This window comes from Zootoca vivipara, chromosome 2 (assembly GCF_963506605.1).
Source record: "Zootoca vivipara chromosome 2, rZooViv1.1, whole genome shotgun sequence".
Lineage (NCBI taxonomy): Eukaryota > Metazoa > Chordata > Lepidosauria > Squamata > Lacertidae > Zootoca > Zootoca vivipara.
In genome coordinates, this window is record NC_083277.1 from 117,053,899 (window position 1) to 117,081,006 (window position 27,108).

Consider the following 27,108-nt stretch of genomic DNA (forward strand, 5'->3'; position numbering starts at 1 on the left):
CCGCTGCTTTCATGCCACGCAGACTTGGATTTTAGGGTTCCTGGTGTTGTGAACTGTAAATACTATTGGGAGGGGGGGTTAAGGGATGAAGTAAGGCCAATGCAGGAATCTCAACTAAAGCACCCATGACAGATGGACATCCAACCTCTGCTTAGAAACTTCCATTGAAGGAGAGTCCAGCACCTTCCGAGGTAGACTGTACACCAGATGATCCTGCAGGAGAGTTACCGGTAGTGGAGAGAGTCCCCGCAGTAGCAGTTCCATTCTCCTCATCAAGGCCTGAAAAACTGCCTGCATTGTAGTATGTTGATTTGTCGTCCCGCATTTAACATATTTCTTCATGTGTGGCAAAATGCCAACAGCTGTACATCTGTCAGTAAGAAGCATTCTAATTGAAGCCATTGGCTCTCCTGCCTCTCGCTCAGCAAGGACAGCAAGTGCTGCAGTTCACATGCTTCATAATCATTTTTAAAAAATTTGGAATAGCCCAGCCTCTAGCAGTTCTTGGTCACTCAGCTACTTTTCAGGGCTGGAATGCTAGTTAAGGTCTGGACCTTTGAGTAAATATGAAACTAGGCAAGCAATCTGCAATGGTGGAGCTGAAGAAAGCATCAAGGCTAAGCTACAGCCCAGCAAGTGAGTCATTTGCTAATTTAAATGAGAAATACCATCAGTATTTCTTAGACAAGCAGCTTGCATGGAAAAGCCATTTCCCCTTCCTAGGAAGATGGCGTTGTGGGCTGGGAGCAAGCCCTCCCCATGTGCACGGGACAGGATAGCCCCTGCACCACTGGTTGGTCCTCGACCCGTCATCCTTAGGGCCTCCAATCCAGATGGTCTGGGTGCGTGACAATGGCTACTTAAACTGCCTGCGGCCAAGGACTCATCCCTGTTTCCTCCCTGCTTGGTCAGTTCTCCCTCTCTCTCTCCCTTAGGTTAGGCTCTTTATTCCTTGATCTTGCTTTGAACCTCGGTTGGTCACCTTGGTTGTTCAAGGGGCATACCTGCCAAGTCTCCCCCCGAAAAATGCGGAATCAGCAGCGGCGCGGCACCAGAAGTTGCGTAGAAGCAACTTCCGGTGCCACTCTGACCATGTGTGGGCACCGGAAATAGGGCAGAGCGGCACTGGAAGTTGCTTCTACGCATGCCCGGTGGCCATATTGGTGGTGGCCACATGGTGGCGGCTATCTTGGTGGTGGCCACATGGCGCAGACATTTTGGTGATGGCTGCCGCCATGCGGCCACTACCAAGGTGGCCACCGGGCATGTGTAGAAGCGACTTCCGGTGCCGCTCTGCCCTATTTCCGGTGCCCACACATGGTCAGAGGAGCACCCAAAATGGAGGCTCCAGGGCAGGTAGGAAATCTGGGGGATTTCCAGGATTTTTCTCCATTCGGGAGAACAGCGGGAAACGGATTAAAATCCAGGGGTTTCCTGCGAAAAACGGGATACTTGGCAGCTAAGTCAAGGGGCCTGCTAGGAATTTTTCCCACTTGGCAAATTGGCACTGGCCATTTGGTTTTTCCCCTACCTCGTAGCAAATCATCACAACTTTGTAAGGTTTGGCAGTTAGGCATTGGAGAATTAGGTTGAAGGGGAGGGGAGGTAGTGGCCATCACCTACCCCTCATAATTCAAGGGTATTCCGTTACCATACGATACTCTTTATTGTCATTGTCCCATACACAACAACAAAATTAAAGGAATCTGGGGGCGTGGTCTCTGTCCAAAGCCCCAGACGGGGGGGCTAGGGCCATGGCACGACCCCTAGTGGTGACCCTGGGGGAGTTCCTAGCTGATGTGCATCAGCAGGGCTTCCCCTACTGGTGGTTAACCCTTCCAAGACTCCTGCAGAGGGGCAGGAGTCAGATATAGTCATGTGGTCTCCAGTGCCTAAGCCAGGCATCCCCAAAATTCGGCCCTCCAGATGTTTTGGACTACAATCCCCATCCTCCCTGACCACTGGTCCTGTTAGCTAGGGATCATGGGAGTTGTAGGCCAAAACATCTGGAGGGCTGCAGTTTGGGGATGCCTGGCCTAAGCCATTACCACTCACATTCTGTAACCATAAAGTTGTGGCCTTGTTTCACCCATTAACCTAAAATACTGTTTCATGTGTCTTTATTCCACTTCCCGGTTGGGTTTGGGACCTTGCCACGCAATACGTGCTGTTGTAAACAGATGGCAGATGGAAACCAGCTTGCAAAGTGCAAACATCCATGATGGCATGTGGCACACAGAAGGGAAGCTTGCCTTGGGTACTAGGCTAGCTTCGGCTTTTGCTACCTTACGGTAAATGAAAATACCTCTTGCCACTTAATCCTTTCATGCATCTTATTGTATATAGTCAAGGGGTGGACAGACATTTTCCTGAGAAGGGAATGGAGGGAAAGAAAGAATGTGAAAGCCAGTGTAGTGGTTAGACTGCTTGAATAAGATCTCGGAGACGGAGTTCAAATCCCCACTCAGCCATGAATGGGTAGACCGGGTAACCTTGGATAAGCCACTCTCTTTCAGGCTAACCTACCTCACAGGTTTGTTGTGCAGATAAAAGGGACAGGGGGAGAGTCATGTCTGCCTCCCTGAATGCTTCGGAGAAAAGGTGGGATATAAATGTGGTTGGTGTTGTTATGTTCACACAGTTCCACAGAATGAAGGAAAGGGGATTCTGTGAGGCTGGAATAAAAGCATCTGCTTCTGGCATTTGGATCTAGACAGCTATACTTGCACGATCAGACATCTCCTTGTGAGTAACTCATTCAAAAATGGTTACACTGGCACAAAGTTTTAATGTCTTTGTGGGAGGAGATTGTTGTTTTGATTTGGGGTGTGTGGGTTTGTGTGTGTGTGTAGGGGGGCATACACTTGAGCTATACACTTGTTCATCACATTCCTCTGCACCAGCTGACACGTCCAAAGATCGCCATGCCCTGTTCAGGAGGTGCCACCAAGTCTGATGACTGTGGGGCAAGAAGAGGAAGGACCTCCCTGGGATTCTGTTCCAGCCTTGATCCAGCAACCAACTCCCTTTCATTTAAAAGGCATGTCTGCCTTTGAGACAGAACGGGCAGCATTTCTTGAGCCCTGTGTCTGTGGCAAAGTTAGACCAGACTCATTTGCCTTGTTAATCCCCTCACTTAGGCATTCGTTAATTTTATTGGGTTCATGAGGAATGGCAGGCTCACCACCTTCTGCAGGGAGGATCCTTTTCCATCCAAGATGAAATTTGCTCCATTAAATATATGCCTCTTGTAATTTGACAACTGCTTAGGGCTACTAAAGATTTCAAGAACAGAATCTGTTTGGGGGGGGGGGAACACACCCACAGAGGAAATATTTTTTGCTGGATGAATACAGTATTCTTATGGTTACTCAGAAGGGTACAGTTTTCTGAGTAAAATGATTCAGTATTTTGAAGGCTCATTCTGCCACATATTCTTGCAATAGTGCAGTAGGACCCATCTGCAGGATATATTTAAACAACCATGGATGGACCTTCGCCTTCGTGACGCCTTGCTCCTTGACCCTTGGACCTTTGCCTTTGCGACGCCCTGTTTCCCAGCCTTCGGTTCCTCATCTTCACGCCTTTCTGCTGCTTGACCCTCAGCCCCATGCCACCTGAACTTTCATTCCTGCTTCCACACCACCATCTCGCCCCCGGTCCTGATGTCCTTAGTTGAGACTGCTATCTCCCACCGACCAGACCATGACAGACTCTTTACCACAGCAACACGCTACCCACCTAGCTGTGCTTCGGCTTCCTGACTCCTGGTTTCCTGACTCTTGGACCCTTGCCTTCCTGACTCATGGTATCCTGACTCTTGGACCCTTAGCATCCTGGCTTTTGGTTTCCTCACTCTTGGACCCTTGGTTTCCTGACTTCTGGTATCCTGCCTCTTGGACCCTTGGCATACTGGCTCCTGGTTTCCTGACCCTCGGACTCTTGGCTTCCTGATTCATGGACTTCTGACCCTGGACTGCTGATTCCTGCATCCCGACCTCTACCCCGGTCCTGACGTACCAAGCTGGGACTCCAACTGCCTGTAACCTGGACCGTGACACGGCGTTTGCCCACAGACAGTTTTTCTGGGTCATGTGGCCAGCAATGGGTCCATTCTGGGTCCATTCTGGCGCAATGGAAACCTGAAACCAGAGCAGTGCACAGAAATGCCGTTTACCTTCCTGCCGGAGTGGTACCTATTTATCTGCTTGCACTTTTTGGCGTGCTTTCAAACTGCTAGGTTGGCAGGAGCTGGGACTGAGCAATAGGAGCTCACTCCATTGTGGGGATTTGAGCCAACCTTCTGATCGGCAAGCCCTAGGCTCAGTGGTTTAGACCACAGTACCACCCATGTCCCTAAAGATAAAGGACCCCTGGACGGTTAAGTCCAGTCAAAGGCACCTATGGGGTTGCTATAGCATTTCCCATTTGTTTGACAGCATCATCTGCTGCTCAAGGAACTGGAACTTGATCCAAAACATGATGCAAAACAAAAGAACAACGAAAAAGTGAAGCGAATTCTGGGGAGAAAACAAAATCTCATGCAGAGTTCTCATAGGTGAAATAACTCCTCAAAATGCCTTTTCTCCATCTGAAAATTCATTGTGGTATGCTTCAAAGGCAGTAATTTAAACATGAACTTTATAGCGTCCTGCACTCAATACCTCCCCCCACCATCACAATTTAATTTAGCCAAAGCCAAAGCCCTTCCCCCATATGTGTTTCATCCATCCATTCATAGCATGCGATTAAGCAGAAAAGCTAAGCATAAGAGGCCTTCCCTGCAGACCAAATAGCAGCTGAGGGAACAATTAACTCAATTAATTTTCAAATGGCTTAATCTTCAGCAGGAAGCTCTTTGGCTCAAGCGATTGGCCCAGTGCTCCGTGCCAAAGCTTGCCCTGCAACAGGCATGTGCTAGAAGCAGAACAAGCAGTGTAATTAATGTTGTACTTCCCAGAGGAAGTGCAGCTGGCCAAGAAGACTGATACCACTGCTAAAAAGCAATGACAGAGTCTGAGACAAGCAGTGTGGACTAAAGATGGATGAGAAATTCAAATTGGTACACATTTTAAGCCAATTCTTGATTACAGTCATACCTCGGTTTAAGTACGCTTCGGTTTGAGTACTTTCAGTTTAAGTACTCCGCGAATCCGTCTGGAACGGATTAATCCACTTTCCATTACTTTCAATGGCAAAGTTTGCTTCAGGTTAAGTACGCTTCAGGTTAAGTACAGACTTCCAGAACCAATTACACTCATACTTCGGGTAAAGTACGCTTCAGGTTGAGTACTCTGCAGACCCGTCTGGAACGATTAATCCAAATTCTATTACTTTCAATGGGAAAGTTCGCTTCAGGTTAAGTCCGCTTCAGGTTAAATACAGACTTCCGGAACCAATTGTGTACTTAAACCGAGGTACCACTGTATATTTATATCCCATTTTTCCTCCAAGGAGGTCAAGATGGCTTTCCTGGTCCTCACTTCTATATTTTATACTCATAACAACTCTGTGAGGTAGCTTAGTCTAAGAGATGGTGACTGCCCCAAAGTCGCCCAGCAACCATGATGGATGAGTGGATATTTGAACCTGGTCTCCCAGGTCTTAGTCCAACTCATTAACCACTATGCCACACTAGTTTGCTGTGTGTTATTCCTAGAAGAAGCTAATGCATACAGTCCTACCGTCAGAAGGAAGAGTTTCTAACTAGGCTCCAATACAAGTGTGGACCTGCCACAAAATCTTCACTTCCCTCCAGTCTATTGGCATCCTAGCCTGCTGAGGATGTGTGCCTGCTTCTGTGTTGCCTTTGGGGTGCCAAGGTTGCAGTCTCGTGCAGCCCCCAGACTTCCATGGCAGAGCAAGCTGACTGGGTGCCCAGGGCAGAGCAGGGGCGAGGCCAGATGCTTGTGGGGCTCTGAGGAGTCTGCCTGCCTCCTTCCCCTCAGCCGCCCTACAGCTGAGGGGGAGGCAGCAGGCAGACCTTTTCAGCAGGCGAGCCTGTGCGAGCCCGAGACACTGTGTCTCTCCCAGGAGAGATGCATGGCTCAGGCACGAGTGCCGCCCGGAATTTGTCACCCTTTCAGTGGTGGCACCCGGTGCGGAGCGCCCCTATCGCACCCCGTTGCTACACCCCTGTGTGTGGCAGGGATAAAATGTATCAAATAATTTTAGAAGCTAATGTTGTTGTTTTTCTGCACACAAGTATTTCCGCGGGAACACTGAAATGTTCTCTTTTGTTGCAGTTGGCCCATGCTGGTTGATTTGTTTCAGGCCTTTATACCCCATTTGCCCAGCCAAAATAGGTCCAAAATCAATCAGCTTTTGGGAAGAAGAACCATAGACATGAAGTCAATGCAACCCTTCAGGAGGGAAACAATGTCAGCATAGAACAGGCCATCCAATGATCTCACCTGACAGGTGTTTACGACGAGGTAAACAACCTGACCACAGGAAGATGGCTCAGGTCATATAGTCATAGAACTGTAGGGTTGGAAGGGATTACAAGGCTCATCTAGTCCAACCTCCTGGAATGCAGGAATCTTTCGCCCAATGTGGGACTCGAAGCCATGACCCTGAGATTAAGAATCTCATGCTATACCAGCTGAGCTATCCAAGGTGCATATAATAATAATAATTTATTATTTATACCCCGTTCATCTGACTGGGTTTCCCCAGACACTCTGGGCGGCTTACAAGAAAATATTAAAATACAATAGTCTATTAAGCATTAAAAGCTTCCCTAAACAGGGCTGCCTTCAGATGTCTTCTAAAATCTGGTAGTTTATCTCTTTGACATCTGGTGGGAGGGCATTCCACAGGGCAGGTGCCACTACCGAGAAGGCCCTCTGTCTGGTTCCCTGTAACTTGGCTTCTTGCAGTGAGGGAACCGCCAGAAGGCCCTCGGCACTGGACCTCAGTTTCCAGGCAGAATGATGGGGTGGAAACACTCCTTCAGGTATACTGAACCGAGACCATTTAGGGCTTTAACCGTCAGCACCAACAATTTGAATTGTGCTCGGAAATGTACTGGGAGCCAATGTAGGTCTTTCAAGACGGATGTTATGTGGTCTCAGCGGCTGCTGCCAGTCTAGGTGCCACATTCTGGATTAGTTGTAGTTTCTCGGTCACCTTCAAAGGTAGCCCCATGCAGAGCGCATCGCAGTAGTCCAAGCGAGAGATAACTAGAGCATGCACCACTCTGGCGAGACAGTCCGCGGGCAGGTAGGGTCTCAGCCTGCATACCAGATGGAACTGATAAACAGCTGCCCTGGACACAAAATTGACCTGTGCCTCCATGGACAGCTGTGATTCCAAAATGACTCCCAGGCTGGGCACCTGGTCCTTCAGGGGCACAGTTACCCCATTCAGAACCAGGGAGTCCTCCTCACCTGCACGCCTCCTGTCCCCCCAAAACAGTATTTCTGTCTTGTCAGGATTCAACCTCAATCTGTTAGCCGCCATCCATCCTCCAACTACCTGCAGACACTCACACAGGACCTTCACTGCCTTCCCTGGTTCTGATTTGAAAGAGAGGTAGAGCTGGGTATAACAGTGCCCCCAGCTCCCAAACCCTCTAGACCAGGCATCCCCAAACTTCAGCCCTCCAGATGTTTTGGACTACAATTCCCATAATCCCTGACCACTGGTCCTGTTAGCTAGGGATTATGGGAGTTGTAGGTGAAAACATTTGGAGGGCCGCAGTTTGGGGATGCCTGCTCTAGATGGTCCGGAAGAATGTTATGGTTGATGGTGTCAAAAGCCGCTGAGAGATCCAGCGGAACTAGGAAACAGCTCTCACCTTTGTCCCTAGCCCACCGGAGATCATCGACCAGTGCAACCAAGGCAGTTTCAGTCCCATGATGAGGCCTGAATCCCAACTGGAAGGGATCCAAATGGTTTGCTTCTTCCAGGTGTGCCTGGAGTTGTTCGACAACCACTCGCTCAATCACCTTGCCCAAGAATGGAAGATTTGAGACTGGGTGATAGTTGGCCATATTGGCTGCATCTAAAGATTGTTTTTTTTAAAAGTGTTTTGATAACCGCCTCTTTCAGCGGGTCGGGGAAGGCTCCGTCACAGAGAGAAGCATTCACCACCCTGTGAAGCCCATCACCCAGCCCTTCCCAGCTAGCTTTTATAAGCCAGGATGGGCAAGGATCAAGGAGACAGGTGGTTGGTTTCACTCGTCCAAGGCCCGAATACGGCAGCTGAATAGTTCCAGAGCAAGGCACACACATGAGCTGCCTGCTTATGCCCACACCGGAATACTTGCAGTATTGGTCTTTGCAGCAGAGGTATGTTTTGTTTTTCAGATTTTGACTGAGCTTCTGAAATTCATCCTTTACATCTTTACATCCTTTACATCCTTTGCATGCACACGAAAGCTCATACCAAAATATAAACTTAGTTGGTCTTTAAGGTGCTACTGAAGGAATTTTTTTATTTATCTTTACATCAGTGTATGAGGTGGGTATTAGAGAGCTCCTACCTGGCTTAGGATGTACCTGCTCCACAAATCTTTATCCCTGCATTCACTTTGTTCAGTGGGAGTTTGGAGTCTAACGGAATGCACCATGTTGGCTCCACCCTGGTTTTAGAGATGGGAGTATCTGTCCATTTTGATTTCTCTCACATGTCTCCCTCTCTTGCCACTGGAGCACCATGAACACATGACAAGTACCTGTCAGGAGGGGAGCCTTCCTGGGCCTGATCTGTAAGCACATTTCTACCTGTTGCCTGTAGAGATACCAATGCTTTGAACTGTAAAAACAACAAGGAGTCTTGGTACCATAAAAGCTAACAGATTTATTGCAGTATAAGCTTCCATAGACAAGAGCATACTTCATCAGTCTCACGGAACGGCCAATGAAATTGTTGAATACTTGAATTGTAGCTTATTGTTAGCAATGTTTAACAGACTGTGTGTTTCAAAATGGAATATACAACACAATTATTATTTTTAAAGCACTTCTGTTGTTTTGCACCACCACATTTATTTATTTCTCATTTCGCTTCCGGGCATTCCTTTTCTTTGCTACGAAATGGGCCTGGGGAGGAGCCACTTAGGTGAGAAAAGAGAAATTCTGGAACAAGGCTATGCACCAGTTTGCTTGAGAGTTATGCAACTGTACAAGTAACGAAAAGGAGAGTGCTCTGGAAGAAGCACCCCATGGGTTGAGAAGATCAAGTATCAACAGAGAAAACTAGAGTGCAAGGAAAAAGCAACTGTCTACAGCCTTATTGTGACTGAGCATTGGGCTGAAGACCCCACACTATTGGAACAGTCATGTCGCGTGATACAATTTCTCCTGTACTGTACCACTTCAGCCCTTTGCTTGGGTGAGGAGAGCAAGCACATATTTAACTGCTTCCCATTTATTACAAAGCCTCCCTGTCCACACAAAACTAGCATGCCAATGAGAAAACTGAACAAGAAACCCTCCTCCTTAACATTAATTTAGGAATTCATTTTCTTCTTTTAAATATGCCTACATATTCAAGCCTGAGCTTCTCCAGTCTACAGCCTGGTACAAAGTTGCACCAGCTAACTTTTCTCATCATGACTCAAAGAGCTATAGTCTTCTATAGCTATTTGGTTTGGAAGGGGCAAATCCTTTCTTGCCCAGACTTGTAGAAGGGCACCTGCCTGTCTCTCCGAATCCCATTCTTTACTTAATATCTCCGAGTTGTTTGAATTATTGCTTAAATTAATGGTGCAGTCTTGATTAGATTTGTTCGGTTGGGTCAGGAAGGGTGCTGGAGCTGATGTTAAGATCCCCAACTCAATTAGTCCTAACAGGACAAGATTATTAGCTTTGATGCCTGATAATTCCTTTCTTAGGCAGTCCAAGCTCTGAAAATTTTTATCATTAGTTTGAGCATTAAGGAGGCAATGATCTCGGAGATAGCTGTACTGTTCTGTAACTACAAAGAGTGGCATAAACCAAATAATTGAATATTTGGCACTTTCCTTGTTGCATTGTTGAGGGGAAAGTTATACAGGTGAAAATCACTGGTAAGTGTGCGTTATGGGCTTTGAGGGGGATATACATAATTGGGGGAGAATCTTTGTTTTCTTGAAGCAAGGAATGGTGCGTACTTTTGGAGGGTGTGAGCAAGGAAACCTTAGCTGCTCATTCTCTTGCTTGAAGAGGAATGTACGATCTTCACACTTGAACTGCCTCCTCCATAGCCATATCCTCCACCGGTGAGGCTTCCGGAACCGCTTAAACTGCCTCCGGTACTAATTCTGCTGACTCTTCCTCCTCCAGCACTGACATGGCCATGTCCATAGCTCCCGCCACCTCCACCGCCAAGGCTCAACCCACTTCCGCCTCCGGTGCCATATCCGCTTCCTGCTGCACCTCCGACACCATATCCACTTCCTCCTCCAATGCTGTATCCGCTTCCGCCTCCAAGGCCATATCCTCCTCCTCCACCGCCACCGCTGATGGTGCTAGAACTGCTGACCACAGCTGTGGGGTAGGAAAATCATATTAGAGGTGTCCTTCTGTCCCTCAAGCAAAGAGCCTTGTTTCTTAACGGAGTCAGATGCTATGGCACATACTTACATACGTTAACAGGGGTTGTGAATTCTCCAGACATCCTAAAAAGATAAACACAACCTATTAAAGTGAGAGCAAACCATGCTAGACCAGCTTGGTAATTTCATTAGTTATAGGGATTGATTTAGCTCAGCCTTCCTCAACCTGTTGCCCTCCAGATGTTTTGGACTACAATTCCCATCAGCCCCAACCAGCATGGTCAATGTTCAGGGGTGACTACAGCTGCGGTCCAACCCACTCTTTAGTGCTCTATCAAAGCAAATGTCAATTCAGGTTTTTCGCAGATGGATATTTGCTCCAATTCAGCTTCCAAGAGTGGGTTTTCACGGGGAAAACTCCAGAGCAGGCATCCCCAAACTGTGGCCCTCCAGATGTTTTGGCCTACAACTCCAATGATTCCTAGCTAACAGGACCAGTGGTTGGGGAAGATAGGAATTGCAGTCCAAAACAGCTGGAGGGCCGAAGTTTGGGGATGCCTGCTCCAGAGCAAAAAAGGAGGGGGACTGGGACACAGAGCTTTAAATTGTGGACTGTGTCACAATTTAAGTGTGGAGGAAAGGTAAGCGTGGATAAGCCCTGAGATGAATAATGTAGTCAAACTGCAGCAAACAGACACAGTGCTGCATGTGACAAAAACAAGGTGGAACAGAAAACAGTGCCTCCTAATTTGGAAGGCCACTGCTTCCCCAGCCCCGCTCCAATACTTGAATCTACCTACATCCATTCTATTTAAAGAGAGGGAGGAAATATATATAATTTATATATCTTGATTTTAAAAAACTAAGCAGTGTACAGGGCCGTCTTTACCCGGGGGTGCAATGGGTGCAGGGCACCTGGGTGCCTAATTCTGGGGGGTGCCAGGCGCCCGCCGCTGAAGCCACCTAAGATTATGTTACGTATTGTATTGAGTTGCTATGCGGCAGCAGGGTCAGCGGCACCTTTGACATGACTGATCTTGCGCCAGCAAGAAATTTTTTATTTTCCCTAATTGTCTGCATTTTCTTTGACTAACTACTTAGTACTTAGGGCTCTACTACACATGTGCTTCAGCATGAGATTTTAGCTTTCCATTTCTGCAAAAATATGCCAGCTAAACTAAATTTGGGTGCACTGGGCAGATCTTTGCACCCCAGCGGCACATATGCTAAAGACGGCCCTGGCAGTGTACACAAACCAATGTAAAACAAATATATATATTTTAAACGATTGTTTAAAAGCTCTTCCAAAGAAACTCCCTTAAAAGAATCAAGTCTATTTGTCCTAAGAAAGTCTTTAAAATAATCCTTCCAATAAAACCTTAGAGACCAACTAAGTTTGTTCTGGGTGTAAGCTTTCGTGTGTATGCACACTTCTTCAGATACTCTGAGAAAGAAGTCACCAAGCCCTTATATATACAGTGGTACCTCACAAGACGAATGCCCTGCAAGACGAATTTTTCGCAAGACAAATGTGTTTTGCAATCTGATGGTGATCTGATGGTGACTCGCAAGACGAATTTGTGAAAAATTCATCTTGCGAATCACAGTTTCCCATAGGAATTCATTGAAATTAAATTAATACGTTCCTATGGGCAAAAAAGAAATTTCAATGCATTCCTATGGGAAACCGTGATTCGCAAGACGAATTTTTCGCAAAACGATTTGACTCGTGGAATGAATTAAATCCTTCTTGCGAGGCACCACTGTAATGAGAAGGAGGGGGAGGATTCATGACTAATTGGTCCTACAGGAAAAAGCAAGGGATTTTTAAAGAGTGACCAAAAATATCTTTAGCAAGCATCCCTTGCTTTTTCCTTTAGGACCAATTACCATAGCAGTCAAGTTTTCCCTTTTCTCGTGAGGAATCCTATTCGGCGTAAGAGAATTTCCCTTTTTAAAAAATGGAAAACTTGACAGCTGTGCCAATTACAGTCATCAACAGTTGTCAACAGGTTCACCATACCCATTAGCCAATCACCCATTCCCATGACCCTTCTAAGAAAAATCTGAAATAGAAAGATTTTAAACAGACATTTAAAACAGGAAAGTGAGGGTGCCTGACTGATGTTTATAGTTATAGACAGGGAGTTCCAAGGCAAAGGCACTGCCACATTGATGGATTGACACCTGATAGCTGTGGAATGAACATTGCATGGTACTTGAAATTTCAACAGATTTACAGAGTACATTCCTCATTGAATAAACTCCCCAAGGGCTACTAGGCAGCGGCTGCTCCATGAACTGGATACAGGCAGAGCTCAGTGACAGAGCATGCACCTTATATGCCTATCCAATCCCTGTTTGCTCCAGGTAGTGTTGGGCACGGACTCCATTCTGAAACCCTGGAGAGCTGCTGTCGGTCAGTGCAATTCTGAGACAGGTGAACCAATAGTCAGTCTTAGTATAAATCAGCTTCCTATGTTCCACATTCTAAAAGAACCAGGAGTCCCATTCAAAACATCCAACCACAAAATGGCAGACATATTTTGCACCTGGATCCACATGCCGTCAGATATGTCTGATTTCCCAGTGCCTACCTGATCTCCTCTCCCTCTAGCAGTGTCTTGTATGTAGCAATTTCAACATCCAGGGACAGCTTCACATTCATCAGTTCCTGGTAGTCACGCAGCAGACGAGCCAGCTCATCCTTTGCCGTGTGCAGGGCAGTCTGCAGGTCGAGCAGTTTTGTCCTGGCATCTTTGAGGGCCATTTCCCCGCGCTGTTCACATTCTGCTATGGAAGATTGCAGGCCATTAATCTAAAATAAAAATATAAAAAAATGGAGAAGTGCCTCCTTTGGTTATTAGTTATTAAACATGTGGGTTGATTTCCTACATCTCCCCCCCCCAAACGCTATTCTGAAAGAAAGAGAGAATATCAAAGATGGCAATTGCCTAGGCAACTGTGCATTTGGAGATGTAAAACCGTGTGGTGGGCCGGACTATATATATTTTGGGGGGGGGGGGATATGAATGATTTCCTATGCCCCACAAATAACCCAGAGATGCATTTTAAATAAAAGCACACATTCTACTCATGTAAAAACACGCTGATTCCCGGACCGTCCACAGGCCGGATTGAGAAGGTGATTGGGCCACATCCAGCCCCTGGGCCTTAGGTTGCCTATCCCTGTAATTTAATCAAAGATTCTGTGGGTTCTGCCAGCATCCATTTTATGATACAGGATCCAGTAAAATAACCTGATGGCAGATTTTGCCTTCCGCTTTCCATTGGTCTTTACACTTTTTTTCATCATCATGCAACACTTCTCCTCTCACCACACTCAAAAAGCTGACCAATCTATTGGATGGGTAGTGCACACATCCTAAGTCCTGTCCCTGAAAGGAACACCCTGCCCTGCTTTCATTTGTGATGTGAATTTTATGCTTTATGAGATAAGGGATGAGGAACAGGTTAGGACTAAAGAAGTATTCTGTATGTAGGAAGGAATGAGGCAAAAATACATGCAAAGGGAAGACCAGCTTGGAACTTTCTTTCATTCGATTGGTTATTGCCAACTCTACCCACTGAATCTACCTACAAAATCTTACTTTGGCACGATAGTTGCTCACACAAACATTCAAGAGAAAGGTTTTAAACATCTGGTACTGCAAGAGTCTTGCCATAATTGCTGTTGGTCACTTCTCATTAGATATGTCAGATAATTCCAGTGACAACAATGTTCACTTATTTGTTTCATGTCTGGAATGGAAACTAATCCAGAAAATACAGTTGGCATTCACTGTTGTTGTTGCTTTCAATCCACGAACAATACAAACTGATTGCATTCCCCCCCACTATTTGCATTGCATTTCCTTTGCGCTGAAATGAATGGGGTGGATGTTGTCATTACATAATTTATGTAATATAAGCCACAGTGGACCGTGAGATGAATAATGTAGGTTTTGGCAGAAGATGAACTGCAGCAGAGTGGAAGCAGCAATGTATGCAACAAATACAGGGCAGAGTGGAAAGGATGCCTTGAAACGTCCCTGCTCCTCGCCTACCTTTCCCTCTGAAGCTTTAATGCTTATTGCCTTGCCTGTGGTTTATGGTGTTCCATGACTCTCCACTCCCTCCTGCCGCTGCTATTTCTTAAATCCACCTCCTTTCATAAGCCAAAAATGCACCTATGCATCGATAATTGCACATGGTAAGCCCAGGTTAAATCCTGGGGGTGAGGAAGGTGTTAGGAGGGTTGGAATATATGAGAGCTGTCTGAAGGCATGTTATTCAGGTCTGGACCTGTGAGTTGCATGGATGGGACAATTGTATAGTGAACCATATATAAGCTGCTTTAAGCTCCCAGGAGGAAGAACAGGATGTACAAGCATAAGAAACAAATAGCAATGACACAAGTCCTTGACAAACTGAGTAAAAGAGATCAGAAGGAATTGTTTGGATATCTAGTGACTTGCTCAAAACCTGTCCAGGATTGGCTGAGCTTGTTGTGGATTTATACAGCATATTATAGGAGAATGAACCTTGAGCCCCATGAAGCCCCTAGCTGCCTCAATTGGTTTCCTTACAGGCTATGTGGAGGGGGGAAAGTTATGTCTTACAGCTTTCTGCACAATTTCAACTTCAGAGCGAAGTCTTTGGACAAGCCGGCTCATCTCTGCGATCTCATCTTTCGTGGATTTCAAGTCATCGCCGTGTTTGAAAGCTGTAGTTTGGAGTTCCTGGAACTGATACCCACAAAACAAAATAGCAATCATCATATATTCCATAAGCAACTCATGTCAACAAGTTCTCCTAAGTATATGTCTGTAAATGGCTATAGAGAAAGGAGTTGGTGTTCAGTTAGATTTCAGTTGGTAACATGTTGCATCAATTAGAACATTGTTGCAATTTTACAAAGAAAGGTATAATGGATGCATTTCTACACAGATGTTGGAAACAGATAAAATTCTGGATGGCATTAAACCAGGGATGTGGGACCTTCGGTCATCCAAATGTTGGACTACAACTTCCACCACCCCTCCCAATTTGTCATGCTGGCTGGAGCTAGAAACTGTCCAACAGCACCAGGAAGGCCATATGGCCCATACCTTTGTACTGAAGTGTAATGTGTCAATATTTTCTGCAAGGAAGAAGCCAACGAAGAGGCACATGCATTTGTACATGGGAGGAAATCTTTGTGTCCTTATGAATGGACTCATGTGGAAATACTTAATGGAAGGAAGTCAATGTAGCGCTAAGCTGATTGCTCCATTGAGACAAGCATTTCTGCTGGCTTGATGGAATGATCTCCCCCTGCATGCTGTTTTGGGGGTTCTCCTGACACCCCCTAAACCAGTTAGGGGAGCATGGGGAAGGAGGGGGAAGCCCCATTGTGCTAGTGCAAGTCATTGCATGAGCTTCTGCTGGCATGCTTTGCTAGCTGAATCTCACCCAATGTGTGAAGTATGCAATCATAAACATTGTCTATTCTGTGATGCCTATGAATTGGTATTGTAGCTACTTCATTCCCACCTTAACATCAGCTAGCTGGGGAGGGTGATGTTGAGGCAGGAAGAAACCATGGCATTGGCCCAACATAAATAATTCTGGGTATTGCATGTTATTAGAGTGATGCGAGGAGAGATGCTCCATATCAGGTCATAAAAACTATTGCTCAAATTGTCGTGCTTCTCAGTTGCTATAACTGGATCATAGTTTAGCACTTTTGGAGCTCAAAAAAAGAAAATAAGAATAGAGAGAATTTTCATATTGCAAAAGCTTTATATCAGTTTGGATTTATTTTGTGTGACAAACTATTCTTTTCAGTTTCCTAAAGACTTAGCCCAACCACTTGAAAAGATAAGCATTGGCTCATTGGGGCGGGGGGGGGGACGACTGGTGGTGCCATAAGTCACCATGTGAAAAATAAAGTGCCAATTTAAAATTATAATTTTTTTGAACTCATATTGTTCAAACTTTAATATCCATAAAATCTCACACGTTTCTGAAAAATAATTTAAGATTTTGATTGCCAACTATTTGCTTTCAAATATGAAGTATTCTGAAATTTAGCATGGGGCTCTGAATTCAGCTTTGAATTCCAATTAACAATTTGGAACAGTTCAAAAATCGACTTTCAAACTCACGAGGGCCTTTGAATTTCAGTTTTTTGGTAGCACTTTGTGTTTGAGTTACAACAAAATTTTACCTTATTTTGGTACCAAGCCTCTGCCTCAGCTCTGCTCCTGGTGGCAATATCTTCATACTGAGCTCTCACTTCAGCAATGATGCTGTTCAGGTCCAGATCTCTGTTGTTGTCCATTTGTAGGACGACATTGGTGTCTTTAACCTGTGCCTGTACCTGAGTCAGTTCCTGTGGGAATTATTAAAGAGGTTTTTTTATTATCATTTGAAAAACTGTTGTGCTAGCTTGGTCTTTACATCTTGTGGTTTCTGGCACCAGAAGGTATTTTATTCATTTGTCCAAGGTATTTTTAATCCTTCCTTTCCATTAAAAGGAAGATTTGAGATAGCCAACAAACTGGGCTGAAACCTGTGGTTGCTGAAAAGAAATGGATTTTATTTATAGCCTTGCTGGAAACACCACCATCAGAGATACTGTAAGAGGTCCTTATGGGGGGGAAGCAGAGACTGCACTTGAAGGTGCTGTTGCAAAAGGAGGAAACTCTTCCCTGACTCCTGGTGCATGACAGCCGGGCCTTCATGTGCCTGTATACACAGAGCACATAACAGCATAGCACATCCCCAGCGGCAGAAGAAGCCACTCAGGAGCCTGGGGCAGGGCAAGCCGCCCATAGGGCTGGGGCAAGGGCAGGGCACACCGCAGCGTCTGCCTGCCTCCTCCCCCTCAGCCGCCCTACAACTGGGGGGGGGGAGGCAGCAGGCAGACCGTTTGGGCAATGTGGAGCCTGCTTGTGCCCAAGCCACCACGTCTCTCCCAGGAGAGACGCATGGCTCGGGCGCACTGCAGGCCCCGCGGTGAGTGCTGTCCAGCATTTTGTCACCCCCCTCAGTGGTGACGGCCGGAGCAGGCCACACCCACCACCCACCCTTTCCTCCGCCCCTGCACATCCCTACCAAGGACCCTGGCACCCACCCTGCCATAATGACAGGAATTACCGTAGTTTAACTGGTGTTAAAATTAATGAGTGGCTTGAAGAGAGAAGTTCAGTTTCAGATGTTTGCTTGTTTTAAAAGGACTGGAGTAAAGTTAAGTCGTTGGGGGAATAGGTTGGCAGGTGGATGTGAATTTGTTGAAGTACAGACGGACCTCGGAAGTTGAACGGAATCCGTTCCAGAAGTCCGTTCAAGTTCCGAAAAGTTCAGAAACTAAGGCGCGGCTTCCAATTGCGTCCCGATTGTGCAGGCGCGCCGGAAACAATAGCGGAAGCCGCACTGGAAGTTCTGCTTCCAAAAAAACCCCGAAAACCGGAACACTCACTTCCAGTTTTCGATCATTCAGGAGCTGGATCGTTCGATTCCCAAGGCGTTCGGGAGCAGAGGTACAACTGTACTTTAGTCTGTCCATGGGATCTGTTGTTTGTGGGGCTGTAGTTATTTGTCACATTTTGGATGATGAAGTTGGTTTAGGAATACATTCCCATACTGTTAGAAAAGGGGATAAAAATCTTTACCACATCGAAGAGTGCTCTTAAGAACTGGATGTGCTGAGTCAAGGAGTCGGCCTTGGATCCCAGATCTATCTTGTGCATGTAGGAGCCATCCACATCCTTAGGGGTAAACATAAAATCACTGTTAGAATAAGCAGAGCAGAGCAGTGTGTGCAATAAGGCCCAATATTAGGTGCAAACTCCAAAACATATTGGTGTGATACACCCTGGAACAAAGTGAAGTGAAAATACCTGATGTGAATCTGTTGATTAAGAACTAACCTCAAGAGCTAGGCTTCTGTTTTGTCAAAAGTCTTCCTCAAAATTGAATTTAACAATCAAAATCCACCCAAAGCTGAGCTTTAGATGATTTTGAACATTAACTGAAAAGTAAGTGAGTGACCTTTCATGCCAGCTCTGACCATTGTCCGCTTCACCAATCAAATGGAACAAACCTTGGTTTAGGTTTGGGTTTTGCACAAGTGGAACTACAAAATGTGAAAGTGCTGACTTTTGTCATTATATTGTCCTTGCACTACAGACGGATACATGAATACAGATATTTAGTATCAGGGTGTATAAGAAATAGGAAGTAAGAGTGGTCTGCCATTCTGGTTTTAAATTTTCCTAATGCCACTTACCTTTTTGAGCACCACAAAGTCATTTTCACAAGCTGTACGTTTATTAATTTCATCTTCATATCTGTTAGAAAGGGAGAAATAATTGTTGTCACCATGATAATTTAAGTGCATAAAATACAAGCCTTACAGGCATAGAATCATAGCATTATACAGTTGAAAGGGACTCTGGGGGTCATCTAGTCCAACCCCCTGCAATGCAGTGTCCTGTATGGGGATTGAACCTGAAACCTTGGTGTTATCAGCACCATGCTCTAACCAACTGAGCTATCCAGTAGTATATATCTTCATAACGACATTGTGAGGCAGATGAGGCTATGAGACAATGGTTTACTCAAAGTCTTTCAGGAAGCCCCATGTTTTGGAAGACTGCTTTATCCCAAGAGAATGTGTTTTCTGCTGGATCACAGCCATCCCACACCCTCCAACATCCTGCTGAACAAAATCAAGACACTCACTTTTCGGTCCCAAATTCCTGTGCTGGGCCAAAAAGTGGGACATGCCGGGATCCAATCAGAAGCAAGGATGGCTTCTATAATTCCGGGATGACCTGCTCAAATTGGGACGGTTGAGGGGTATGCTATCCTTGTGGGAAATTAGCTGATGATGAATGGAAGAGACCCAAAAATCCAGAGGTGGGAAATACTTTTTAGCCTGAGGGCCACATTCCCTGACAGAGAACCTTTCAGAGGCCACATGCCAAGTAGGGCCAGAGGCAAAAAAAAGTGGGCAGAACAATGGATGTCACTCTTTTGTAAAGTCAGGCTAAAGTCACACACACTCACACACAACACACACATCTATTCGTCTTCCAAGCAGGCAAGCAAGAGGCATTGTCACCCTCACTGCCACGTTTTCTGCCACATACTTGTTCTTGAAATCCTCTACAAGCTCCTGTGTGTTCTTCAGCTCAATGTCCAGGTGGTTTTTATCATTGACTAGGTGGTCAAGCTGCCTTCGGAGAGTGTCAATGTAAGCCTCATAAAGCGGCTCAAGGTTGTCCCTCAGAGCTGGGCTGCCCTGCTGGTAGAGCAAGTCCCATTTGGTCTCCAGCACTTTGTTCTGTTGCTCAAGGAATCGCACCTGAAACACAACAAGGGAAGGGCAGAGATGAGGCTAGAGGTTATAGTTCTCAGGGTTCCTTGAGGAAAATCACGTAGTTTAAAGGCGTGGCGTGGATGGGACCAGAGTCAATTCACAGATATATGTGCTTATCAAGTAAAAAGAAGATGGTGAGTCTCTGGCCCTGTACTAAATGCCTGCCATGTGCATTCTAAGGTATTATACTCCTGTGGTAGGACTATACCACCACAGGTCTACCTGTCTCACAATATATTAGTACCAGGGGAAGCTTCTTTCAACCTTTCGTCTACCCCTTCAGTGCATTTTAAAAGCCAATGAAAACTGAAATGAAATCATGCATGAATTTATAACTCAGCAATATTTGAAATATTATGTTCTAAAAGGCGGGACTGTGACTTTTTAAAATGGTGACTTTAAAATTTTTTATTGTGAATGACAATTAAGACCATAAGTATATTTGCTGCAGCAGCAACAACAAAACCACCCAGTCTGGAAGGGCCCTTAGTGAAAATCTGCTCAGTACATTTGGGGAAGTGAAAAAATAAAAATGTATTTCAAACTAGTAAGGACTCTTTATTATAAAATGAAAGCCACTTTGTATATTTTGGGTGTGAGCATGATCCATTCTTCATCATGGAGCTCCTAAAGTGAGAGTGAAAATGTAGGAGAGGGGGAATTGGGTGGTTCTGATAAATGCTTTTCAGTTAAAATGTATTTATTATTAAGATATAAATCAAGCACAGAAACCCATTTCCTAACAGTAATTCAAACTCTCAAATTATTCCAGAATACAGGCTTTTAAACTGTGGGAACTGAATGCATACTGGAACTCTGCCAAGGAATCTCTGGGTGGCCTTGGGCAAACTATCTATCTCAAAGTTTCAGCTCCTTAGTCTGTACAACAAGCGTCATAGTAATAAGGAACTGAGCCTAAAGGGATGTTGGAAGAATTAATGGGATAATGGTTTTTTTTAAACTTGGTGCAAGTGTAGCACAGTTGCAAGACAATTCCCAACATGGGACTCTGAAACCATTGCTTGCTCACTTGGAAGAAGATGATCTTTTCCCCATCAGTGGAGCACAGAGCCCTGTACATCTTTGCAGGGGGAGGGAAGTAATTCTGACATAATCACTAGGAAAATTTTGCTTATGAGAAGTACAGGTACAAGAGAAACTGCTGGGAAGTATGAGATTATATTGAGAGTGTCTTTAGGTTTTAGGTTCTGCACAGGGGCAGACAGCATGAAAGTTCTGACTGTTTGCTGTTCTTTGACAATAATGCTATGTCTAAAATAAGGCCTTTCCATCTCCCTTTTGTGTGTGTGTGTGTGTGTGTGTGTGTGTGTGTGTGTGTGTGTGTGTGAGGAGATACCTGAATTTCATGCATAACATGGATTCAGATTAACATTAAACACTAGGAGCCTGCACCCCAATCCCAAAGCTGCGATCCGAGTTAACATCTGATTCCACAACAGGCCATAATTGGTACAGGCTTCATGAAGGCTTCTGACACCATATCATCTCACGGGGGAGCAACAAGAACCTGGATGAAATCATGCGGATGAAACCACTATGGCATAAATCAGGCCTGTGGCCCTTCTGATATTGCTGGATTCTAGTTCCCATCAGCCCCAGTCAGAAAGGTAAGTTATCAAGGATAATGGGAATTGTAGTCCAGAAGCATATGGAAGCCTGGGTTCTGATTGACCAGGCATCCCCAAACTTTGGCCCTCCAGGTGTTTTGGACTACAATTCCTATCTTCCCTGACCACTGATCCTGTTAGCTAGGGATCATGGGAGTTGTAGGCCAAAACATCTGGAGGGCCGCAGTTTGGGGATGCCTGTGATAGACCTATGGCTGTGTGGGTAGAGTACCCTGCAGATATTATGAAAGAAAACATTTTGAAGAAAACATGTTCCGCGTAACTATGCGTGAAGCACATCCTGTGTTCCTTGAGGGTGTGCACATTGTATTTAATGTGAGAAGACAGGACCAGAATATCCCCCCCAATATTTTTTTTTGGGAAAACCAATAAGGGAAATGACACCCTACCCCACAAGCTACATATTCCTCTTCTGATAAGGCAAGGAAGCATAAGACTGTAATCACTTGATCTCCATTTCACCCTTCAGCACAAGAATGCACACAGCCCCTGACTCCATATCTGACCTATGGCAGCCACAATACAACAACAGTGGCATACAAGAAGTAGCCTGAACTGGTTTTGTATAAATTCAATATTTATATATATGTACACGTATCCCTGAATTTTTCAAAAATGAACACTTTCCTGATGAAACATCCATGTTCAACGTCTGTGAAACTTTGTGCCTAATATTTCAATAGGGATGGGCCAATCTATAAATTTCAGTTTCTTTTTCTTTCTCCTTTTTTCAGTTCTTCACATTTCCATATCAGTTTGCAATATATATATTTTTAAAAAATCCTAATGAAAAGTCATCATCATTTTAGTGTGAATATACATTTTTGTGTGCAATTTGCCTAATAGAGACATTTTTGCAAAACCGTTTCCTCTGATATAATGTATTTCTGTATGTTTACTAATATTTGCATATACATGCACACTTTAGAATATGCACTTTGTACACCTTATTGGCTGGAGAACTGTACTCCAAATCGCAAAGGATGTGTTTCTGTTTACATCTTGATTCAGAAAGTGCAAACTGAATTGAATTCCCCACCTATTCCTACATTTTGAAAACACTAATATTTATATTTTGCTAATCAGCTGTTAAATTCAGTGCTTTGGCTATCACATGTGGCTGCAGTACATTTTATAGTACATAGTACACAGTACATAGTCCCTTCTTCATCAAAATGTATAACTAAAAGATCTAATTACAGCAGAACCCTATGCCTGTCTGCTGAGGAGTCCAAGTGGGACTTGCTCTTAGGGAAATGAGAACAGGACTAAATTTGGGGGGAGGGGGGGTTATTCAGTAGCTTTGAATTAAATTATTATGATTATAGCATTCCAGTACAGCTATAGATAGTGCCCTACTCAGTTACGCAATCTTCCACTCTCTTTCTCCATTTGCATTTTAAAAGGGGGAAACAATGACGTTCTCCTGGCAAACTGTAGATGTGCAACATTTGATAACTTTGTCAAGGCTTTGGAAAGCAAGGAGCTTCCCAAAAGGGAATGTTTTGAATGAGGGTTTGGCATGAAATTGACAAGGTAAATGTCAGAGACAATTTTAACCAAGGTGAGACATTAATTCTCCTTTAAAGTTGCTGGAATTTGTCCATCTGGAAGATTATTAACACATCTAAAAGGGCTACATTGAAGAACTACGAAAACGATCGTGCTGCTGGATCCACAGTTCCTTGTATCTTTGCCATTGGGTTTAATTCTTCCTTTTCTTTTCAAAATTTGTGTACTGCCCGTCATCCGTAAATCTCAGGGCTGTTCACAATATAAAATTTGCCCTTGACATTACTGCTGTAAAACTAGTCAAAAATTTAAGATTTATGTGTATTATTGCTGTTATCATTATTTGTTGTTGTTGTTATATATTATCTCTCAAAGACAAATTTCAAACAGAAAATCTGTAGCATTTCCAAATTCAAAACGGTAAGTTCTGGAATCTTGCTAACTGTTGGCTTCATGAAATTTCATTTCCATTCCATTTGGAATAGATGTATCTTTAAAAGTAGTTTGGTCCTAAAAATCACCTTGCATACGAGAAGTTTGAACCTCAGGGGGGAAACAAATAAAATGGATGCTTTGAGTTCTGTGTGCATTTCAGCCAGAATTCTCTGCTCTTGTAAAAAAAATCTACTGTGTATCCAGCAGGGCTATATTTACTCAGATGCATCTCAATTTTAGGAAAGCACAATCCTCTTTTGAGAAGCAGCAATGAAATCTTTGTCCCAAATGACTTGCTCTGCAGATTAATGCCTGTTGAGCAATCAAAATGGTTTGTGCCTCATGGATACTTATAAGTCAATATAATTGACGTTGCTGATCCTACATTTGCTTGCAAGGCTACCTAGAACACTAGAATAGCATTATCACTATTGAATTTCTCAGTCAGAGATCTTTCCTAGCCCATGTGCTAGAAATGCTGTGGATTGAATTTAGTTCCTCGCACATATATTCTGATAATGGGAGCTCTATTCATTCCATGTTATGCTAATATTAAATGTCCCAAACATGTAAGCATCCACAAAACATAGAAGCAGCCTTTTAAGCATATGTGATCAACAATATGGTCCACAAGCTTCATGGCTCATTAACATCTAAATTGCCCAAATGGCATGATGTATGGAATGTAGGGACCCAGGTGGCACTGTGGTTGCTGATCAGAAGGTCGGCGGTTCGAATCCCTGTGACGGGGTGAGCTCCCGTTGCTTGGTCCCAGCTCCTGCCAACCTAGCAGTTCGAAAGCACGTCAAAGTGCAAGTAGATAAATAGGAACCGCTACAGCGGGAAGGTAAACGGCGTTTCCATGTGCTGCTCTGGTTTGCCAGAAGTGGCTTTGTCATGCTGGCCACATGACCTGGAAGCTATATGCCGGCTCCCTCGGCCAATAATGTGAGGTGAGCGCGCAACCCCAGAGTCGGTCACGACTGGACCTAATGGTCAGGGGTCCCTTTACCTTTTACCTTATGGAATCTTTAGAAGCTTACAGATCACAATGGTTTATCTTTTTTACACAGGTATAAGTAGATAGAATCATAGAATCATAGAGTTGGAAGAGACCACGAGGGCCATCCAGTCCAACCCCCTGCCAAGCAGGAAACACTATCAAAGCATTCTTGACATATGCCTGTCAAGCCTCTGCTTAAAGACCTCCAAAGAAGAAGACTCCACCACACTTCTTGGTAGCAAATTCCACTGCTGAACAGCTCTTACTGTCAGGAAGTTCTTCCTAATGTTTAGGTGGAATCTTCTTTCTTGTAGTCTGAATCCATTGCTCTGTGTCCGCTTCTCTGGAGCAGCAGAAAACAACCTTTCTCCCTCCTCTATATGACATCATTTTATATATTTGAACATGGCTATCATATCATCCCTTAACCTTCTCTTCTCCAGGCTAAACATACCCAGCTCCCTAAACCGTTCATCATAAGGCATCGTTTCCAGGCCTTTGACCATTTTGGTTGCCCTCTTCTGGACACGTTCCAGCTTGTCAGTATCCTTCTTGAACTGTGGTGCCCAGAACTGGACACAGTATTCCAGGTGAGGTCTGACCAGAGCGGAATACAGTGGTACTATTAATTCCCTTGATCTAGATGCTATACTCCTATTGATGCAGCCCAGAATTGCATCACAGAATCACAGAGTTAAAAGGAACCAACTACTCATCTCATCCTCAGAAATTAGCTCCTTCTCATATCTGTAGCATCCTTGACAGCTGCTTGTCCAGGCTTTGAACGACAAGGATATTCCACAATCCCCTGAAATAAGCCAATTCTGCTGCTGAACTATGCTTGCATGGTTTCCTAGTGTTTAACCTACACCCATAGATTAAAGTTATTTGCCTTGCCCTAGAATTACAAGCAATTGAAAACCAACATTTTATTGCTTCGGGCCTAGTGATGCTGTCCCTCCTTAGACTGTTTTGTGTTCACCAAGATTCCCATACATGAAATAGCATAACTCTAACCACTTGTATTGCGAGAAAAAGTTACTCCAGTTCCTGTTTTAGAATATTAACAGGTCATTTTTGTCTTCCTTTCACCCCTTTTGCAATACAACTTCCTCCCAGTTCCATCTTACCTTATCAATGAAAGAGGCAAATTTGTTGTTGAGGGTCTTGATCTGTTCCCTCTCTTGCACTCGGACCCTCTGGATGTCAGGATCAACCTCCATGTGCAGAGGAGCCAATAGGCTCTTGTTTACAATGACATTGTGGATTCGTCCCGGTGCTGGACAGGGAGCAGGGCCTGCAAGCGCATATCCTCCACCACCACCACCAAAGCCTCCAACATGACTGCCCAGGCCAACGCCGCCACCAAAGCCTACCCCACCACCATAACCTCCATAACCGCTGCTAAAACTGCTGAATCCTAGACCGCCCCCAACACTTCGTGCGCCAAAGCCTCCTCCAAAGTGACCACCACCACCTCCACCAGAAACTAGGCCCGTGGATATCCGCCTGCTTCCATTAAGGTTGTAGAGACTTCTGCTGCCAAAGCCACCGCTGAAGGCTCCCACTCCTCCAACAGGAACCACGGAAGCTGAGGAGCTGCCCATTCGGAAGCCACTGCCAGAAACAGAATAGCCCCTTCTTCCACCTGTTGAAAATGATCTGGAACTGAATTGCCGGTTCATTGTGGCTCCTTTGGGAGGATGGCAAAAGGTAGGATGGCAAAAGTTACGAAGCAGGGAGAGACGAGCAGAGATGGAAGGAGATCAAGAGCCCCCTGTGATGTGGGAGTGGGATATTTCTCCTTATATGTGTTTGGAGAGCTGGGCTTGGTTGCCTGGGAATGGGAAGATTAAGGCAAAATATTCATCAAGGGCTTGGCTTGCCTTCAAGCAATGAGTTCTCCACTAACGGCTCAACACCAAATGCAACACACCTACTAGATAGCTTTTAATTTGTCGAAATTGCTTGCCATGCAATACTTGCTCGTTAGCATCTCTTTCATGTTAACCGCTACCATGTTTGCCTCCTTCAAACGGCTTTAAGCTATGGGACACAAAGGTGAGATAACGCAATGTAGGATGCTAACCAAGAGATATATTCTCTACCCATTAATGGTCTTGTGTAGAGAGATCTAAGTATGCGTAGGGATGAACAATGTTCTGCAGAAGCCATAATTTGCACACCTTTAGGGTGATATCCTTTAGAGAACGTGAGACATGGAAAAGGGAAAGTGACGTTTTGTGTGCAATAAAATACAGAAGTCGTTCAGTGAGGAGGAGAGGTGGAATTGCTCGCTGTAGTGCTTTTACTCACTTCTATTCTTCATGAACCCATGGAGATGTGAGAAGAAACTAGCAAGGATAGAGCCATTGGGTAACAACAGGCATCCCCAAACTGTGGCCCTCCAGATGTTTTGGCCTACAACTCCCATGATCCCTAGCTAACAGGACCAGTGGTCAGGGATGGTGGGAATTGTAGTCCCAAACATCTGGAGGGCCGAAGTTTGGGGGTGCCTGGGTAACAACATACAGTACTTTACTTTGTGCTAGAGCAGGCATCCCCAAACTCCCATTTCCTCCTCCAGTGTAGCTGGACTACAGCTCCCATCATCCCTAGCAAACATGGCCCATGGCCAGGGATGATGGATGTTGT

General features: G+C 44.9%; 1 protein-coding gene across 1 annotated transcript; it reads right to left on the bottom strand.

Moving 5' to 3' along the window:
• Window positions 1-8,786: 8,786 nt before the first annotated feature.
• LOC118077279 (keratin, type II cytoskeletal 6A) lies at window positions 8,787-26,305 on the bottom strand. The gene is made up of 9 exons (XM_035100846.2): window positions 25,584-26,305; window positions 19,625-19,839; window positions 18,760-18,820; window positions 18,143-18,238; window positions 16,696-16,860; window positions 15,107-15,232; window positions 13,082-13,302; window positions 10,573-10,607; window positions 8,787-10,476 (listed from the first exon to the last, which is right to left on the bottom strand). Exons 1-9 carry the CDS (start codon window positions 26,136-26,138, stop codon window positions 10,127-10,129), a joined length of 1,824 nt encoding a protein of 607 aa, XP_034956737.1. The 5' UTR covers window positions 26,139-26,305; the 3' UTR covers window positions 8,787-10,126.
• Between the last annotated feature and the right edge of the window lie 803 nt (window positions 26,306-27,108).

Bases quoted from the DNA above. Each gene is read 5' to 3' on its own strand.
- LOC118077279 (XM_035100846.2), bottom strand. From the start codon at position 26,138: ATGAACCGGCAATTCAGTTCCAGATCATTTTCAACAGGTGGAAGAAGG. The intron at 16,861-18,142 runs GTAAAGATTTTT...TAATTCCCACAG, and splicing joins TAAGAGCACTCTTCGATGTG to GAACTGACTCAGGTACAGGC. The intron at 15,233-16,695 runs GTAAAATTTTGT...TGTGGGTATCAG, and splicing joins AGGCTTGGTACCAAAATAAG to TTCCAGGAACTCCAAACTAC.